The 20,374-nt window shown below is 41.7% G+C and overlaps 1 protein-coding gene across 6 annotated transcripts in view; it reads right to left on the bottom strand.

The window, feature by feature from the left end:
• RPH3AL (rabphilin 3A like (without C2 domains)) overlaps positions 1–20,374 on the bottom strand; it is a 467,437-nt gene that overhangs the window by 235,339 nt on the left and 211,724 nt on the right. For all 6 annotated transcript variants that reach the window (XM_073665322.1, XM_073665306.1, XM_073665341.1 and 3 more), the window contains one exon: positions 4,463–4,606. In XM_073665322.1, coding sequence (XP_073521423.1) covers positions 4,463–4,606 — 144 coding nt within the window. The remainder of the gene's footprint in view (positions 1–4,462; positions 4,607–20,374) is intronic.

Below are 20,374 nucleotides of genomic sequence, written 5' to 3'. Positions count from 1 at the left end.
GGTCACTTTTGGGGAGCTCCAATGTTTAGACACACAGAGGCTCTCCAAACGCAACATGGTGTCCCCTAACAAATTGGAACCATGTCGCGTTTGGAGAGCTCCTGTGTGTCTAAACATTGGAGCTCCCCCACAAGTGACCCCATTTTGGAAACTAGACCACCCAAGGCACCTATCTACATGCATAGTGAGCACTTGGAACCCCCAGGTGCTTCACAAATTGATCCATAAAAATGAAAAAGTGTTTTTTTTTCACTTTTTCATTTTTACGAATCAATTTGTGAAGCACCTGGGGGTTCCAAGTGCTCACTATGCATCTAGATAGGTGCCTTGGGGGGTCTAGTTTCCAAAATGGGGTCACTTGTGGGGGAGCTCCAAGGTTTGGGCACACAGGGGCTCTCCAAACGCAACATGGTGTCCGCTAACAATTTGAGTCGATTTTCCATTCAATTTGTTAGCGGACACCATGTTGCATTTGGAGAGTCCCTGTGTGCCCAAACATTGGAGCTCCCCCACAAGTGACCCCATTTTGGAAACTAGACCCCCCAAGGCACCTATCTAGATGCATAGTGAGCACTTGGAACCCCCAGGTGCTTCACAAATTGATTCGTAACAATGAAAAAGTGAAAAAAAAAAACACTTTTTCATTTTTATGAATCAATTTGTGAAGCACCTGGGGGTTCCAAGTGCTCACTATGCATCTAGATAGGTGCCTTGGGGGGTCTAGTTTCCAAAATGGGGTCACTTGTGGGGAGCTCCAATGTTTGGGCACACAGGGACTCTCCAAATGCAACATGGTGTCGGCTAACAAATTGAATGGAAAATCGGCTCAAATTGTTAGCGGACACCATGTTGCGTTTGGAGAGCCTCTGTGTGCCCAAACATTGGAGCTCCCCCACAAGTGACCCCATTTTGGAAACTAGACCCCCCAAGGCACCTATCTAGATGCATAGTGAGCACTTGGAACCCCCAGGTGCTTCACAAATTGATTCGGAATAATGAAAAAGTGAAAAAAAAAAAAAACTTTTTCATTGTTACGAATAAATTTGTGATGCACCTGGGGGTTCCAAGTGCTCACTATGCATCTAGATAGGTGCCTTGGGGGGGTCTAGTTTTCAAAATGGGGTCACTTGAGGGGGAGCTCCAATGTTTGGGCACACAGGGGCTCTCCAAACTCAACATGGTGTCCGCTAATTATTCAAGCAAATTTTACAATCAAAAAGTCAAACGGCGCTCCTTCCCTTCCGAGCCCTGCCGTGCGCCCAAACAGTGTTTTTCCCCACATATGGGGTATCTGCGTGCCCAGGGGAAATTGCACAACAAATTTTGGGGTCCATTTTTTCTTGCTACCCCTGTGAAAATAAAAAAAATTGGGTCTAAAGAAACATTTTTGTGAAAAAAGTTAAATGTTCATTTTTTTCTTCCACATTCCAAAAATTCCTGTGAAGCACCTGAAGGGTTAATAAAGTTCTTGAATGTGGTTTTGAGCACCTTGAGGGGTGCAGTTTTTAGAATGGTGTCACTTTTGGGTATTTTCTGTCATAAACACCTCTCAAAGTGACTTCAAATGTGATGTGGTCCCTAAAAAAATGGTTTTGTAAATTTTGTTGGAAAAATGAGAAATCGCTGGTCAACTTTTAACCCTTATAACTCCCTAACAAAAAAAAATTTTGGTTCCAAAATTGTGCTGATGTAAAGTAGACATGTGGGAAATGTTATTTATTAACTATTTTGTGTAACATATCGCTCTGATTTAAGGGCATAAAAATTCAAAGTTTGAAAATTGCAAAATTTTCAAAATTTTCACCAAATTTCCATTTTTTTCACAAATAAACGCAAGTGATATCGAAGAAATTTTACCACAATCATGAAGTACAATATGTCACGAAAAAACAGTCTCAGAATCAGGGGGATCCGTTGAAGCGTTCCAGAGTAATTACCTCATAAAGTGACAGTGGTCAGAATTGTAAAAATTGGCCTGGTCATTAACGTGCAAACCACCCTCGGGGCTTAAGGGTTTAAGGTCTGAAACCTTGGTCAACGTTATCTGAGCACACACCTCCAAGGATGCCCAAACTTTTGCATTGGCCCATTTTCCTTTTTGTAATTTTTAAAATGACAATTTATTTTTTTTGCCTAAAATACAAAGGAAATGTGTAATCTTTAACTTTAGCACCTTTAGAGATCATATCATCTTCAACTTGCTTAACTGGTCACAATAACAGTAATTTTGACCGGAGATGCCCAAACTTTTACATGCCACTGTATATTATATTAGACTGAGTGAGCTAACTAATTTAACAGTTCATAATTGCTAGCAGAATGTTAAGACACAAATAATGGATGTGCTATATGATGAGCTACTGGAGGGCAAAGGGTCCAAAAACTGTTCTTGTACAGGGGATCTCCTAAGTTCATAAGAGGGAAATTAATGAAAAAAAATAAATGCAGTTAATTATCGAATTACTGATGATTATATGAAGATTTGTCTATAATAAATAATCATAGAAGAATAAAACCAGTACTTTATAGTATTAAAGGAAAGAATACAAAATTGTAGCACATAGGCATTATGGTTTATATGTTAAAGAAAAAGCCCGGAAGAAACACCAGTGTTAGTGAACGAAGTTCCGTTTTCTACCAGAAGATGGTAGTAAAGAAGCATTGCTGGAATAGTGAATTACATATGTGTTAGGTGCAATATACTTTTTCAATGTTTTAACTTTGTTAGTGTTGAAAATAAATAAAATAGAAGACAATACTTCAATCAGACATTCCATCTACACTCATATAATTATATATAGTGGGGAAAATAAGTATTTGATACACTGACGATTTTGCAAGTTTTCCCACCTACAAAGAAAGAAGAGGTCTGTAATTTTTATCATAGGTACACTTCAACTGTGAGAGACAAAATCTAAAAATAAAAAACAGACAAATCACATTGTATGATTTTAAATAATTTAATTGCATTTTATTGCATGAAATAAGTATTTGATCATCTGCCAACCAGAAAGAATTCTGGCTCTCACAGACCTGTTAGTTTTTCTTTAAGAAGCCCTCCTGCTCTGCACTCATTACCTGTATTAATTACACCTGTTTGAACTTGTTACTTATATAAAAAAAGATACCTGTCCACACACTCAATCACACTCCAACCTCTCCACCATGGCCAAGAGCAAAGAGCTATCTAAGGACACCAGGGACAAAATTGTAGACATGCACAAGGCTGGGATGGGCTAAAGGACAATAGAAAAGCAGCTTGGTGAGAAGGCAACAACTGTTGGCACAATTATTAGAAAACGGAAGAAACACAAGATGACAGTTAATCTTCCTTGATCTGGGGCTCTATGCAAGATCTCGCCTCATGGGGTAAGAATGATTCTGAGAAAGGTTACGAATCAGCCCAGAACTACACGGGAGGACCTGGTCAATGACCTGAAGAGAGCTGGGACCATAGTCTGAAATATTACAGTTAGTAACACACTATGCTGTCAAGGATTAAAATCCTGCAGGGCACACGAGGTCCCCCTGCTCACGCCAGCACATGTCTAAGCCTATTTGAAGTTCACAAATAACCATGTGGATGATCAAGAGGAAGCATAGGAGAAAGTCATGTGGTCATATGAGACCAAAATAGAACTTTTGGCATCAAAAATCCATTCGTCGTGTTTGGAGGAAGAAGGAGGATGAGTACAATCCCAAAAACACCATCGCAACCATGAAGCATGGTGGGGGAAACATAATACTTTGGGGGTGCTTTTCTGTAAAGGGGACAGGATGACAGCACTGTATTGAAAATACTGTATTGAGGATAGATGGGGTCATGTATCGCGAGATTCTGGCCAACAACCTCCTTCCCTCAGTAAGAGCATTGAAGATGGGTCGTGGCTGGGTCTTCCAGCATGAAAATGACCTGAAACACAGCAAGGACAACTAAGGATTGGCTCTGTAATAAGCATTTCAAGGTCCTGGAGTGGCCGATCCAGTCTCCAGACCTGAACCCAATTGAAAAATCTGGAGAAGATCTGTATAGTGTAGTGGGCCAAAATCCCTCCTGCAGTGTGTGCAAACTTGGTCAAGAACTACAGGAAACATCTGACCTCTGTAATGGTAAACAAAGGTTTCTGTACAAATATTAAGTTCCATTTTCTTATTGTATCACATACTTATTTCATGCAATAAAATTCTAATTAATTATGTAAAAAAAACATACAATGTGATTTTCTGGATTTTTTTTAAAGATTTTGTCTCACCGTTGAAATGTACCTACGATAAAAATTACAGACTTCTCCATTCTTTGTAAGTGGAAAAACTTGCAAAATCAGCAGTATATCAAATACTTATTTTCCCCACTGTACGTATTTAAAAATGTTTAATACAAACAGATATTTTACGGTTAATGCCATAATGTGCTAATGTTTAATAGAAAGCAATAATGTGTCCTTAAAAAGTCCAGACATACCCAATTCTCTGTTGTTCCAGTGAATCTACTTTCTCGGCTCTTCTAATGACTTGAATTATTGATTGTATCTCATTTTGGTCAAGAGACTGATTCTTCCTCTGCTTGTCTGTTTGGTAGGTATGCACTGACCAACCTGTCTGTAGCCTAAAAATTTAGGTTAGAGTTTATTATGAGCATTATAATAATGATTTTGCTAACATTTATGCTAATAAAACTTTGATTTGACAGATGATATACAAATATATGGTGAAATGGTGAACAGAAGTCATGGCATCTAAATAAAGTGACATGGCAAAAAGCATACATGTCATGACATTTATGCAGTCCTCTTTTGAATCCTCATTGCAGAAAAATTGCTGGTATAGAATCAGCAATTGAATTCAAGCAAAACAAGAATAACATTGTGCTGCTAGCACTGTACACAGTAACAGGGAGTAAGCTGTCAATCAGTTTTGAAATCGTGGGGAGAATTTGTATCTCGTGAGCACATCAGATACCTCATTCATAATGCTGACAATTTGTTGCAGCTATTAAAAGAGGTTATCCAATTTGCAACATTTTCATGAAAAAAAAAAAAAAGACATCAGCAAATGGTATAAAATAACAAAATACATAGTACTCTTTCTTCATGTTTCAGTGTTGATGCAATGCACATGCAGTCTTACTGGCTTTTTGTTTACAAGTGAACAGTTTGTCATCCCTGCAGCTAATCAGTGAGCGCTCCAACTCGATTGTGGCTCTCACTGCTGAGTCAGTAATACAGAATGGCTGTGGCCATGAGCTGAAAGAGGAACAGTCCTGCTCATCGTTATTGGCACCCATGAAGTTTAAGTACAAAATATGGAATATCTCCTGAAAAAAATGAATATAGTGAAACAGTTTTTTTGTACAGAGCCCTCGTGTTAAATTCAAAAGAGCAAATAAACAATTTAAAGCAAAAATAAAAAAAATGTGAGGGAAAAACAGAAAAACCTAAAACTTGCTGTGTCACTGGTATTGACACCCTTTACAATAATTTAGTATGAAAACACATTTTGACTCACCTGTGGTAAATCACAAAAGACATTCACCTGTGATTAATTGTAGGTGCCCATTTAACATGAATTAGCCAATGAATAATGACTTCAGTGTTTTAAAAAGCTACATGGTAGGCCCTGTTCCTTTGTCACAATGGTGAAGACAAAGGAGCTGTCTGAGGACATCAGAACTGCTATTATTAGCAAACACAAGACTTCCAAAGAATATAAGGCCATCTCCAAAGACCTTGGTATCCCAGTTTCAATAGTGCACAATGTTATTAAGAAGTTTGCCAAAGACGGAACCGTCAAATACCTCCCTGGACGTGGGGGAAAGAGGAAAATTGACAAGAGATGTCTTCAAAGGATGGTGCAAATGGTGGAAAAAACACCATGTCAAATATCCAAAGACCTGAAGGCCAACCTGGAACAGTATGGGGTCATGGTTTCAACAAGTACCATACACCGCACACTAAACCAAGCAGAGCTTCAAGGTCGAAGACCAAGGAAGAAACCATTGCTGAAGAAAAGACATAAAAAGGAATGACTGATCTTTGCCAAAGAGTACCTTGACAAGCCACAACCCTTCTGGGAAAATATTCTGTGGATAGATGAAACAAAAAGAACACCTTACCAACAGTTAAGCATGGTGGAGGATCCATAATGCTGTGGGGTTGCTTTGTTGCGTCTGGTACTGGAGGCCTTGACTGTATCACAGGAATCATTAAATCAGAGAATTGTCAAGAGATTTTAGAGCGAAATGTCCTACCCAGTGTAAGAAAACTTGGTTTGAGGCAAAGATCATGGGTCCTCCAGCAAGACAATGACCCAAAGCCCACGTCCAAAAGTACACAGGAATGGTGAAAAAGAAAAAATGGACTGTTGTAAAATGGCCAGCAATAAGTCCTGACCTCAATTCCATTGAAAATCTTTGGGGTGAGCTTAAATCTGCAATTGGGAAAAAGAACCCTGCAAACATTCAAGAGCTTGAACAAACTGCAAAGGAAGAGTGGGAGAAAATTCCAGCTGAGAAGTGCAAGAAGCTTATAGATGGCTACAAGAAACATTTGGAGGCTGTCAGCAATGCCAAAGGGTGTGCAACCAAGTATTATTTAGGGCTGCCTTTATTGCTGCACATGCTGTTTATTCTGTTTCTTCTTTGAAATTGCAATATGGAAATTGCAAAACAATGTTTTATTGTTGTATTATGTTGGACCAGGAATTAAAAAATCCTGAGGATGTAACTTTGGTACATTTCCATTAATTTATGAAGATATTGTACAGTATGAAAAAAATGAAGGGGTGCCAATAATGGTGAGCAGCACTGTATTTATTTAGTTGTTTTATACCATTTGCAACGTTTTGGTGTTTTGTGTAATGCAAGTAGGGAGTTTAGCCCAAGTACACGTGCTGATTACAGAAAGAAAAACCACAGGGATGCAATTAGCACTGTTACTGAAGGTCCCCTTTATAAAGAATAAAACGTAGTTGAATAGAGATATCACTTCAAAGAAATCCTGTATAGGCAAATCTTGAGTTAATAGATTTTTAAAAAGTATTACAGGTATATGAATCAGTGTGCCAAGACTATAGATCTTGCATATATGATTTTCTGTATAATTTAATTTTGAAATTCACTGTTAGGCCAGGTTCAAACAGCCATATTTCACAGTCCATATATGGACCACAATGCCACAACTGACCACGGATCTCCTGACCCAAACTTACAACCTTATACAGGGGCAGACATATCATTGGCGCTAAGTGTGCAGCCACCCAGGGGCACAAGATGTAAGGGGGCTCACTTTTACCTCCAAATTAGCAAGCAGGTGCTGTCACAAGCACAAATAGGGGCCCATGTACTGTTCTTGCACAGAGACCCTTTTCCGTCTGTGTTCGCCATTGACCTTATATATACCTATGAAGCTATAGGTTCAGGTCAGAAAACCTATAATCAGTCCAGGCATTGTGATCCATATTTGAACAGCCCTTAGTGAACCGAATCTTATAATTGGACAGGCTAATCACTAGTCTCTAATGGTTATAGGGTTAGAGAGGGGGGAAGGCAACTGCCTGTTTAGTACTAATTACATTTACCTTATGTTGTGTTCTGGTTGGTAACAAGAAAACTATATTACAGCACTGTTGTGTCCTTTTAGCAGCTACGGGCAGTTACAGTTAACGTCCAGAAATATCTGGACATTGACCGAGAATCTTCGCGATTTGGCCTCTGCATGCCACTATTTTGTATTTAAAATGAAATAACCGAGATGCAACCGAATTGTAGACTTTCAAGTGTAATTAAAGGGGTTGAACAAAAATATACTGTGAAATGTTTAGGAATTGCAACCATTTTTCTATAAAGCCTCCTCATTTCAGGGGCTCAAACGTAATTGGACAAATTAACTTTACCATAAATGAAATGTTCATTTTTAATACATTGTAGAGAATTCTTTCTAGGCAATGACTGCCTAAAGTCTGGAAATCATGGACATCATCAAATACTGGGTTTCCTCCCTTGTGATGCTTTGCCAGGCCTTTACTGCAGTTGACTTCAGTTGTTGCATATTTGTGGGTCTTTTCTGCCTTAAGTTTTGTCTTAAGCATGTGAAATGCATGGTTGATAGGGTTGAGATCTGGTGATTGACTGGCCATTGCAGAATATTCCACTTCTTTGCCTTAAAAAACTCCTTGGTTGCTTTTGCAGTATGTTTTGGGTAATTTTCCATCTGTACTTGTGAAGCACTGTCCAATAAACCTTGCTGCATTTGGTTGAATTTGAGCAGAAAGTATAGCCCTGTACACTTCAGAATTCATCCAGCAGTCACATCATCAATAAACACTAGTGACCAAGTGCCATTGGAAGCCATGCATGCCCATGCCATCACTCTTCCTCCACCATGTTTTACAGAATATGTGGTGTTCTTTGGATCATGAGCCGTTTCAAGCCTTCTCCATACTTTCTTCTTCTCATCATTTTGGTACAGGTTTATCTTAGTTTCATCTGTCCAGAGAAAGCTTTTCCAGAACTGGGTGGCTTCTTTAGATGTTTTGGGGCAAAGTCTAATCTGGCCTTTCTATTTTTAAGGCTGATTAATGGTTTGCACCTTGTGGTGAACACTCTGCATTTGCTATTGTGAAGTCTTCTCTTTATGGTAGACTTAGTGAAACAACTCCTTCCTGGAAAGTGTTCTTTACTTGGGTAGATGATGTGGAGGGGTTTTCTTTGCCAAGGGAAGGATTCTGTGATCATCCACCACTGTTATCTGTTTCTGGACTGACTTAACATCATGTCTTAAGGTAATGATGGACTGCTGTATCTCTTTAATTGGTACAGCAGTTCTTCACATATTCTGGCTTAGAATAGCTGAGGAATAGAACTAAGCACCTTACATAACTGTGTACTAAGCCACTTTATGATAACAAACACTTTCTAAAAGCCAGTGATTCCACAATAGAACTCTAGAACAGGCATGCCTGTTCAATAAATAACGCAATGATGCTTACCATGGCACTGTTTGAATCTGTGTATATGGTACTTTATATTCTGGGTGCTTATCCCGTTGTAGACCATTTTTAGCTGACAAACTTCAAAACGATAGACAGCACATCCACTTGATTTAAAGTATTAAATCTTCTTTATTAGAATTCCATTAGAAGACATAAAATTGCATTTATCATGAGCAACAGACTGATGTATTTCTGACGAATTTCTGGCGTACAAAGTGCCTTTAGTCATAGTCATATCTGTTCATTTAAGCCATTGAAGGTGACTAGTTGAAGCTGCTTGAGAGAATGCAAAGGGGATGTACAGGCATCATCATAGTAAAAAGAGGGTGGGGGTGCTTTCAGGAATCCAAAGTACAACATACATTCTTGTTTGTTTCATATGTGTTTCTTTAGTTCTTGTTTTCATGGGTTCCTTTATGGTTTTGCAGCCTTCAATTGGAATCTAAAATATGCATATTCCAATTTTAAAAATAGGACTTTAATTCAACTATCTTTTATCAGTTTCCTATTCCAGTTACAATTGATACAGAAAGAAAAAAGGATCAAGCAGAGAAAAAAACAAATATCAGAAATGAAAGATGGTAAATGCTCACGGCAATACTGACAGTGAAAACCTTTCACAGATGTGCCTCACATAATAAAATTGCTCCCTTCTCGCTGTTCAGTTTGGATGTTTATCAACTCAACGAAAGGACAAAAATACATAACAGTATTAAGGGAAGGCATTAGATGGGGTCATATGAATGGATGCAAGTTTACTATATTATTTGCTTGGGTCAAGCTGATCCCAGCTTACTTTATTTTGCATATAGTAGAGTCGATTCAAAAGCAACTATTATATAACTGGTGAAAGCAGGGGTAGGCATAGGCAACATTGGGAAGGCAAAGATCTTCTGTAATGCTACAGAATGAACAAATGATCTATTGGAGACCATGTACCGGGGTGGTCTCTCTCAGAATACAGCGGGCCGAGGACAAAGGACACTACCAGACAATTTGTTCGGTAACTACTTTTTACTAGCAACGAAAACTGAGTTACCCTGGCAACGCAAGAAAGAAACAGATACATTTCACACATACCTACCCCAGGACAGCTAGGACCCCTGCACTGCACAATCGATAGGCCTAGTATGTCCTATAAGATACACTATAATTTGCCTGACCTGTGGTTTCGCTTAATGCGGTAACCGAGAGTTACCCAGAGCAAGGATGTAATCAGCTGGGTGCAAGAGACAGGCCATGCAGTGGTGCAGCGGACAGATTCACAAACTTAACAATTCTCTAAGATTACAACTCTGTTATACTATCTGTACACAAGCTCACCCACTGAGGGGAGTATCTAGCTAAGGTTCACACAGCCCTATTAGCAAACAATGTCTCTAACTGAGAATCTATGTTTGACACCAAACTCTCTTTAAAGTCTGTGTGCATGCCCCCACCAGGATCCCTGTGGTGGGGCCTGAGCTCAGGACTTACTGTCTGTAAACTGATCACTGAAGAGGCTGCCTGATCGTCCGCTCGGCCGTTTAGCTGGGAGGCCGAGGAGTGGATCCTGGACTTGTCACCTGAAGTGTAGTTTTAGACTGATAGGCTAGCAGAAGGCCATTCACGTCACAGCAGATGCCTTGGGGGAATCCAACTCTGTATCCAATCGTAGTCGTCCCCCTAAAGTAATGCTTCCTGTCTGACAGGAGTCACAGGAACAGTTACACCTTTCCTCAGTAATCTGATCAGCTCCAAGCACACTTCACACATTGAGATTCCAGGATCTCACAGGATTGTCCTGCTCATCAGCTTCCTACTCCAACTGATTAAAACACCATCAGGTCAGCCATAGAGTCTATTCCAGAGACAACAGTGACCTCTTGTGGCCAGAGTCCGATGCTGCAACAATGTCCAATCATTCCCATCTCACACGAACATCAAAAAACTGTATTAAATCACACGACAGAAAGCAGTCATGCTTATATAAGACTAGCCATTGAACCCGCTGGTATGTGCTGCCACCATCCTGGTATGTGCTGCCACCATCCTGGTATGTGCTGCCCCCATCCTGCTCCCCCCATCCGGGTATGTGCCGCCCCCATCCTGGTATGTGCTGACGTAAAACCGTGTCTACACAAACCATCAGAAGACGTTTGGACAACATTGGGCTATTGATCTCATGCCACTGCTCTCAAAGGTTATTAGGTGCAGAGCAAGACGTCAATGGAGGCTGAAATGTAGGTCTATCCTCTTCAGCGATTAGTCCCGCTTCTATCTTGGATGCAGTGATAGCTGAAGATATACCAAATAGAACACATCACAAGAAAGCCTTTATAAGGGAATTAAAAAGTGTCCCAGGAGCAGTTTTTTAACATGACCACGCAAGGCCACATGTTGCTTATGCTAAATGTGAGCAACCTGCATGGACTAAACGTACCATCTTAACCTGCAGGGTTTCCAGACTTGTTTCCTATCGAGCACATCTGAGATGTGATTGGTCAGCAATTGAAAGGGGAGCTACCAGCAGCAGATCTTGATGACTTACATGCCCAAGTGCATTCAGCACAGCAAAACATTTCTCAGATAACTATTAATAACCTAACTCATAACATGCAATGGCATGTAAGTGAATGTATATATGCACATGGCACGCATACTCAAAGTTGAATAAATTGAGATAATTTGAAAATGTTGTTTCCATATTACATCACTAAAGAAGTTGTACACTACTGTAGATCACCCCCCCCCCCTCCCCCAATGTATTCCCCCGGGGCCTCTAAGACTTTTTGTAAATACCTTACGTTGCTGATAATGCATGTGGCTGCTCATAGGCATCACGTGACCCCACGCTGACGTCACGACAAGTGAGGCGTGATACAGCGCTGGGGTCTCCACGGTGGCTGCTGAGTTGTGGGCGGGGTTACTCCCCGCGTCACACCCAACATCCACCGCGCGCTTTCCCAATGAATAGGGAGAGGCAGAGCGCGCGGTGGATGCCAGGTGTGACGTGGGGAGGGGTACCCCCGCCCACAGCCTGGCATCCACCTGGAGCGCGGAAGACAAAGACCCCCGGCTGCTGCCAGCACTTGTCGTGACATCAGCGGATGTCAGAGGCGGCTGCAGCCGGGGGTCAGGTGATGCCTGTGAGCGGTCAGTGATAGCGCTGCTCACAGGCATTATCAGCAACATAAGTTATTTACAAAAAGTCTTCGGGGCCCCGGGGGGATAAATTGGGGGGGGGGGGGTAATATGTACAACCACTTTAACAAGTCTACTGATCTTGTGATTTCCATAATCCTATAACTTTTCCTTCTTGTTATTACAATTTCGAGGAGAGAAAAATAAAACTAGTTGGTCTGATAGGTTATTCATAAAGGGGAAACATTGTGTTTATCTGGAATTAAAGCCAAGTAGAAACGCAAAACAGCAGGTATCAGTACTTCTTTAAGTGCCCTGGAGTACACTTCCCAGTAGCTGTGGTCTGGTAGATTTAAAAATATAAAAGCTTAAATCACTCCCCCTTTCGCCCCATTCCAAATAATAAAACCCCAAAAAAATTAAACACACACATATTTGGCATCGCCAAGTTCAGAATCGCCCGATCTATCGATACATAAAAGTATTTAATCTGATCGGTAAACGGCGTAATGATAAAAAAAAAATAGAAAACACCAAAATTAAATTTTTTTGGTTGGCGCACCATTGCAACAAAATGTTATAACGGGCAATCAAACCATCGTATCAACCCCCAAAGTAGTATCAATAAAAAAGTCAGCTTAGCAAGCAAAAAATAAGCCCTTACTTGTGGAATCACACTTTTTTTTGCAATTTCACCGCACTTGGAATTTTTTCCCGTTTTCCAGTACACGATATGGTAAAGCCTTCACATGGCCATTGTGACCAAAAAATAAAAAAAAGTTAAGGGGAGCAAAAAATGAAAGCGCAAAAATGGAAAAGGGCCCAGGGATGAAGGGGTTAAAACAAATTATTGAACTTTTTGTTCTGCTAGAGAGGCATTAGTAAAACAGCAGAAATCATATATCTGACACTTGTCAGTGCCTCATAGAGCCAAGAGGTTACAGTAGTGACTACTATAAAGTTGATACCTCTGCCTTCTAAAGCTTTGTTGCTGATCTCTTGTGCATCATTATTTGTGAGGACCTACTTTCTGTAACCTGTGTGTCTGACTCAATTCATTACCACGAAGGGATTTTTTCATACAAGATCTTATTTGTGTTTTATTATGCGATTTGTTGTACTTTTTCCCATATTTACATTCCAGCTACCTTCACCATTATTATGCATTAATAGCCTTCTAACAATAAAACTACCAAGTTGATCTTTTGCCTTAGTCAGCCTTTGGGCAGTCTTACAGCACTCCCAGCAGAGCTTGGGTGGAGGCACTGTAGTTAAGTGACTCTTGCTTCAGAAGATTGGCAGTTTGGACCAGTAGAACGGCCATGACACTGGTCTGAACTGTGCATACTAGGCTGCAGGTAGAGTAGAGTCAGCGTTGCCTATGCAGAATGGGAGAAGCAAAGGAGAACTGAAGCTGGCCAGATTCAGCAATCCGGCTAGATTTAGACCACAGTGAACAGGCTGTAAAGCATAGAGCCTGCTTGTCCAGCACACTCCTTGCCTAGGTAACCAGCCACTCTGGGAGTGCAGGGTGGCTGGTAACCTAAACAGCGAGCTGTACACTATGAAATTTAAGAATCCCCCTGTTCTTGAGAATAGAGAAGAATTGCATGTTTCTGCAAGCAATTTTCAATTTTACTCATTCATGAACCAGAGACTACCCCTTTAAGAATGTTGGCACTATCTGGTTACAAATTGTTTTGCAGACATTTTTGTAGGTAAATTTAATCACAGACCTTACGTTAGTGATCTACATGAACTACTGACAAATCCCTATATCTAAATTGGATAGTTCTGCACCATGTGCATGGCTTTATCCAAGTCCAAATTGGATAGCCAAACAAATTTGTGTTCCAAATCTGCCAGGTGTGAATATGTCAGACAACTAGCTTGTTGACTGTTTTAAGTGATGACCACAGAAAAATGAAGGCTCCAAGTTATAATACAGGATGTAACTTAGAAACTGGGAGACTACTTATTAGATATTTGGCTTTTTCCACCATGTTTTCATATCCCCGTATAAATGGTTTTGTTATATTACATTAAAATGTAAATAAATGCCATATTAAATTATTACTTTGTGCCTAAACATAACATTTTTTAACTACAGATAAGTTATGTCCATAGTATTGCATTTACAGTATCTGCATAAGAACATAGTCTTAAAAAAGTCTATGATAAATAGCTACTTATGCAGGTTAGAGAGAGATGCTTTGCGTACAAATATTATAGAAAAAAATAAGGCCCAAATCCATCAACAGTTTTCGTCACAAAATGATATTGCGACAGAAAGCTATAGCTGAAAATGTGCCAAATTCATGAGGCGTAGCCATTAGAGATGAGCAGATCTTTTTAAATTCAAATTCGATGAATTTTCCATCAAATTTGATTTGCGGCGAATAAATTCACACAAATCTCAAAACTAGAAAACTTGCAATTGCTCAGAAAATACACGTCAAGGAGAGGAAAAAAAGATAAAGAGAGAGGTCCCATATGACCATAAAAGCTAACACTTTTCAGGAGAGAGAGAGAGAAACTTACCCAGTGACTCTGAAAATGGAAAATGGCACTGCTGTACAAACCGTGTTCCACTGGGAACCGCTGATATGTGATGGCCAAGATACTGACCACCTCTGCACAAGGTATGATGATCCCTAAGATTTCATAGCTGCAGGCATTAATGGGAAGCCCCATGACACCACACAAAAAGATATTAGTTGCGCTCTGATGCTTCAGCAGTGTGGGAAATGGTGCCAGGCAAAATTGGTTTGCAAACCGTGAATCGAATCTCTGATTATTCGAATTTGCATGAAGCAAATTCAGAAAATTCAACTCCAATTCGATCCTGTGGATCGATCCTATCATCTCTAATAGCCGTGCAAAATTCCAGTATTAAAGGGGGTTTTCCAAGAAATGTAATAAAATAATATTTAAATGTTTATAATTTAATTTGAAACATTTTTCTAAATACCTTTTATTTGGCAAAAAGGTATGATTTATCTCGTACACTCTGTTAGGATTTTACACATGCCAGGACACGCAGTAGGACGGACTAAAGTAAGAATGAGACAGACGCATTAAAACTGTTAGGCTGACTGAGATGGATGTTCATTCTCAGTCAACTAAAGAAAGGTGATTATCTTCTTATTTACTCCGGCTCCACTCAATGTCGTGTCAGGTTGACTGAAGAAAGGAATGTGCATTCACGATGTCCTGACCTGCAGTCTTTTTCACACTTCACGCAGCCCATCCTACTCCTACTGCATGTTCTCTGAGATCTAGGACTATGTTCTGATTGTGTAGCTAGGGAAAATAGGTAACAAACTAAAAACTGCATCTGACCCTCCTGGTTCCTGTTCAGACTAGAGATCCTGACCCGCAGTTCCTAATGGTTCCTGCATGAGCAGAGCTTGCCCTAACCACAGACTAGAAGATGGCAACTCAAACCTATGGTGCCTAAAAGCCATTGAGCGCATCATGTTCCTCCTAAAGAACCAGAGGCCAGAGCAGACTGTGAATTACCAACAAAAGGGAAAGTGTGCTGAAAAAAGGAAAGATCCCAGAGTGAGTAAAATATACCACGAAATACAAAATTAAGTATAAAGTACATACTGTTAGAAAATATGCCGCCTACTTCCTAAAAAGAAACAGAAGCTAGGTGTAGAGCAAAGAACAAAAACAGCAAAAAGATAAACCCTAGCTGGAAATACAGATTGGTTTTAAACTACAGCAAAATGTCTGAACATCCAAATGAGAAGATCACCAACAGAAAATGCCAGCAGGAAGACAGAATATAAAGCCATACCCAGAAGGTGATAGGGCAGACAAATGAAAACACTTGAGTTATGCGAATGTCACACTGTGATTGTAGATATGCCGGGGAAGAGGGACCCTATACTGTCCCCAATCTAGGGAAGCCCAAGTCTATCCCTACCCTCGGAGTGACTCCTGAAGGTGGAGATACCCGGTTCTCATACCTGTCTGTGCTGCTATTAAATCCTACGCAGCACCCACCCTACCCCCAGGGAAGAAAAGGGCAGGTCTAAAAGGGGTAAACTGGCTGAACAGTCAGGGAAAACCCAAGGCACAATCAAACGACAGGCACACAGGATAAAATACAAAGGGAAGATGGGAGCACAGTAATAAGGCAGAAAAGCACCACGAAGGAATGCCAAAAAGGGGAAGGAAGAGGTATTCACAACAAACTGCATACAACAATTTCAAAACGACAAGAGCTATAAAGGGAAACCAGGCACAGGTTTATATAATGGAAGCGTGTGGTTCCAATAAGCAGCACAGCCAATAGATCACAAAGAACTTTAAACTCTTTCCATGGCACAAAAAAAAAATGTTAATTCATGAATGTGCCATGTATATTTAAAAAGGACCTGCGTTCAGCTAAACGCCGCGATCTTCTAATCTCAGATGTACCACAGGTCTATGCAGAATGTGGCACATTCATGACAGTCAAGCAGATCGCAGCCAAAATAGCAGAACCTAAACACCCGGAAAAAGGTGTGTCTGCTGTGGCTCAGCGGATACGGAAGCCGATCACAAGACACAGGCTCAAGGATTCGAACCCAGGAGCATGAACAATGGGTGTGATTAATGGTAGCTGCCATCTTAGAATCCTGACAGTACAGTAGATAAAGCATACCTTTTTGTTATATAAAGGTATTAAAAAAAATGTTTAGTATTTAAATGTGTATTATTTATTTTAGTACATTTCTTGGAAAACCCCTTTAATGAATGGGGGCCTAACAGTCTTAATATGTCTTAAGGAAAGATGGTGGCTTATATGAAAACTAGCATGTTTATCATATATTTAAAGGGAATCTGTCAGTAAAATCAGTACTCGTAAGTAGTGTTGAGCATTCAGATACTGTAATATCGGGTATCGGCCGATGTTCGCGGTATCGGAGTTCCGATACTTAGTTCCTATATTTTTAGAATATCGGATACCGGAATCGGAAGTTCCCATAATGCCTGCACTCTGCAGTGTCTCTGAAGGATGACAAGCTGGATGGCAGCGCTCAGCTGCGATCCAGCCTGTCATCAGAATGCCATCCCAGCGTGGGAGAATTCTCCTGATTGTTTAAAAGCCGGCGGGCGGTAAAAAGAAGGCGGGCGGTAAAAAGCCGCCGGCTTTTAAACAATCACACAGCCCCATACTGCTTCCCCACAGCCCCCCATCCGATCCTGCGCCCCCCCATCCCGATCGTAAGTTAGGACCGGGCGGGGAGCGCAGCACCAGGGAGTGGGGAGCGAAGGACCCGGGTGAGGAAGCCAGCAGTGAAAAGACTTCACCGCCGGCTTTCCAGTTCTGTGCTTCGCTCTCCCGCCGGTTATTTCAAATGAACAGCTGTGGTATCAGCTGATGCTGATCAGCTGTTCATTTGAAGTAGCCGCGGTGCCCTCAGAGGGTTCATGTGAGTTCATGCTTGACTGCATGAACTCTCATGAACTTTCCCACGGCTGCACAGGTCAGCCACACCTCCCAGACCATCAGGAAGGTCATGATTAGTGTATGCGCGGTGTCTGCGGGTGTGTGCGCGGTGTCTGCGGGTGTAAGCGCGGTGTCTGCGGGTGTCTGCGTGCAGGCAGACATAGGCCGATGTGACACTACTACTCCCATCGGCCTATGTCTGTCCCCCGTCCACTCGTGCCAGCAGGATCAGCTCGATGGGAGCAGCAGTTCCCATCAGCCTGATCCTGCTATTTAAACTGCCCCATATGTTATTTTTGCCCCTATACATCTTTTATTTTTTTAGGCCCCCATATATATTTTTTTGTTTTTGGTCCCCAATAAATTTTAAATACATTTCATTGGTGGCCAGTGGTTACCTAAAATAAATTAGTTTATACATTACCTGTCCCCGCCGATCGCCACCTAAAATAAAGTAAAAAATAAAAAACGACACCTATACTCACCTAGACACCTAATTCCCCGAAGCCATCGATCTCCTGTAATAAAATATAAAATAATAAACCACAACCTTATCCTTACCCCTCCGTAGTAGTCCACGAGTGTCCCACAAAGATCTCCAGTTTAGAGCAGCCACATAGAATGTGACTGCTCTGAACCGCTGCCGCCGCTAGAATGGCGAGGCCGTACAGCATCCCGGTCACTGCATAAGCGGGTTCGCCGGAGTTCAGGCAGCGCTGCTCTGGTTAGCTCCTTTACGGCCCTGCTGTACCGTGAGAAATTCCCACGGTACAGCAGGGCCGTAAAGGAGGTGCCATGAAGCCCAGGTTAGTAATGATGGGCGTCTATAAGACACCCCCATTACTAACCTACAAAGTGTTAAAAAGAAAAAACACACACTACACCCAGAAAAAAATAATTTATTTGAAATAAAACACACCATTTTATTTAATTCTTAGTTTACTAAAAAAAAATAGTTACCTGTCCACTGGAGATGGTGACAGCTGTGCATGGCTGCTGTAAGCTCACACTGCCGGGAACACGTCCGCTCCCGGCAGCGTGAGCCCATGACTGAGGTCACCGGAGTGCATTCAGTCAGCGCAGCTCCGGTGACCTCCTTTACGGCCCTGCTGTACCGTGGGAATTTCTCACGGTCAGGAGCAGCGCTGCCTGAACTCCGGAAAATTTCTGCTTCATTTCTTTATCGTGGGCACATAGCCTAATATTGGTGTGACCCCATGAATTTCGGGCTTAGGGCCAGCGGATAATACAAAGCTGGCCCTAACCCCTTTATTACCCAGTGAGCCACCGCACCAGGGCCCTGGATGAGCTGGATACAGCGCCAGAAGATGGCGCTGCTATGAACGCAACATTTTCTGGGGTGGCTGCGGACTGCAGTTCGCAGCAGGGGGGGCCCACAAAGCTTGGGCCACCCGGCGCTGTGGATTCCAGCCCCCAGCTGCTTAGTTGTACCTGGCTGGACACAAAAATAATAATTTTTTTTTTTTTTTATTTATTTCATGAAATTCATGAAATAATAAAAAAAAAGGGCTTCCCTATATTGTTGTGTCCGGCCAAGTACAAATAGGCAGCTGGGAGTTGGGGGCAGCCCGTTCCTGGATGCTGTACCTGGCTGGCATACAAAAATATGGCGAAGCCCACGTCAACATTTTTGGGAAAAATTAATTAAAAAATAAATAATAATTTAGGGACGGCATCTTTATTAACCCCTCAAGTGTAATTTTGTGTTAAAATAAAGGATTAATTAAAAAAAAATTGGCGTGGGATCCCCCATAATTTTAGTCTCTAGCAGACGGCTGGGGCAGATGTTTGAAGCCTGGGAAGGGGGTAATACCCACGAAGCTTCCAAGGCTACCAATATCAGCCCCCAGCTGAATACCTAGCTTTTACTAGCTATTAAAATGGGGGACCCCCCCAAAAAAAATGACGTGGGGTCCCCCCTATTTTAATAGCAAGCAAAGGCTAGGCAGACAGCTGGGGGCTGATATTAATAGCCCAGGAAGGGTGCCATGAATATTGGCCCCCTCCCAAGCTAGAAACACCAGCCGTCAGCCGCCCCAGAAATGGCGCATCCATAGGATGCACCAAATCTGGCGCTTAGCCTCGCTCTTCCACACTGCCCTGGTGCGGTGGCAGGGGGTAATAGTGGTGGGGTTCATGTCAGCGCCAGCTGCCATGAAGCCCAGGTTAGTAATGATGGGCATCTATAAGACACCACCATTACTAACCTACAAAGTGTTAAAAAGAAAAAACACACACTACACCCAGAAAAAAATAATTTATTTGAAATAAAACACACCATTTTATTTAATTCTTAGTTTACTAAAAAAAAATAGTTACCTGTCCACGTTCCTGCGCTGTACTCCCATGCACAGCTGTCACATCTGGAGATGTGACAGCTGTCGTGGCTGCTGTAAGCTCACACTGCCGGGAACAAATCCGCCCCTGACTGAGGTCACCGGAGTGCATTCAGTCAGCGCAGCTCCAGAGACCTCCTTTAGGGTCCTGCTGTACCTTGGGAATTTCTCACGGTACAGCAGGGCCGTAAAGGAGCTAACCGGAGCAGCGCTGCCTGAACTCCGGAGAACCCGCTTATGCAATGACCGGGCTGCTTTACGGCCCCGTCATTCTAGCGGCGGCAGATGTTTAGAGCGGTCACATTCTATGTGGCTGCTCTAAACTGGAGATCTTCGTGGGACACTCGTGGACTACTACGGAGGGGTAAGGATAAGGTTGTGGTTTATTATTTTATATTTTATTACAGGAGATCGATGGCTTCGGGGAATTAGGTGTCTAGGTGAGTATAGGTGTCGTTTT

Source organism: Phyllobates terribilis, unplaced genomic scaffold, assembly GCF_046119375.1.
Source record: "Phyllobates terribilis strain yellow unplaced genomic scaffold, ASM4611937v1 Scaffold_2__4_contigs__length_985480577, whole genome shotgun sequence".
Classification (NCBI taxonomy): domain Eukaryota; kingdom Metazoa; phylum Chordata; class Amphibia; order Anura; family Dendrobatidae; genus Phyllobates; species Phyllobates terribilis.
The sequence above is the reverse complement of the archived record's forward strand: the minus strand, read 5'-3'. Positions and strand labels throughout refer to the sequence as shown.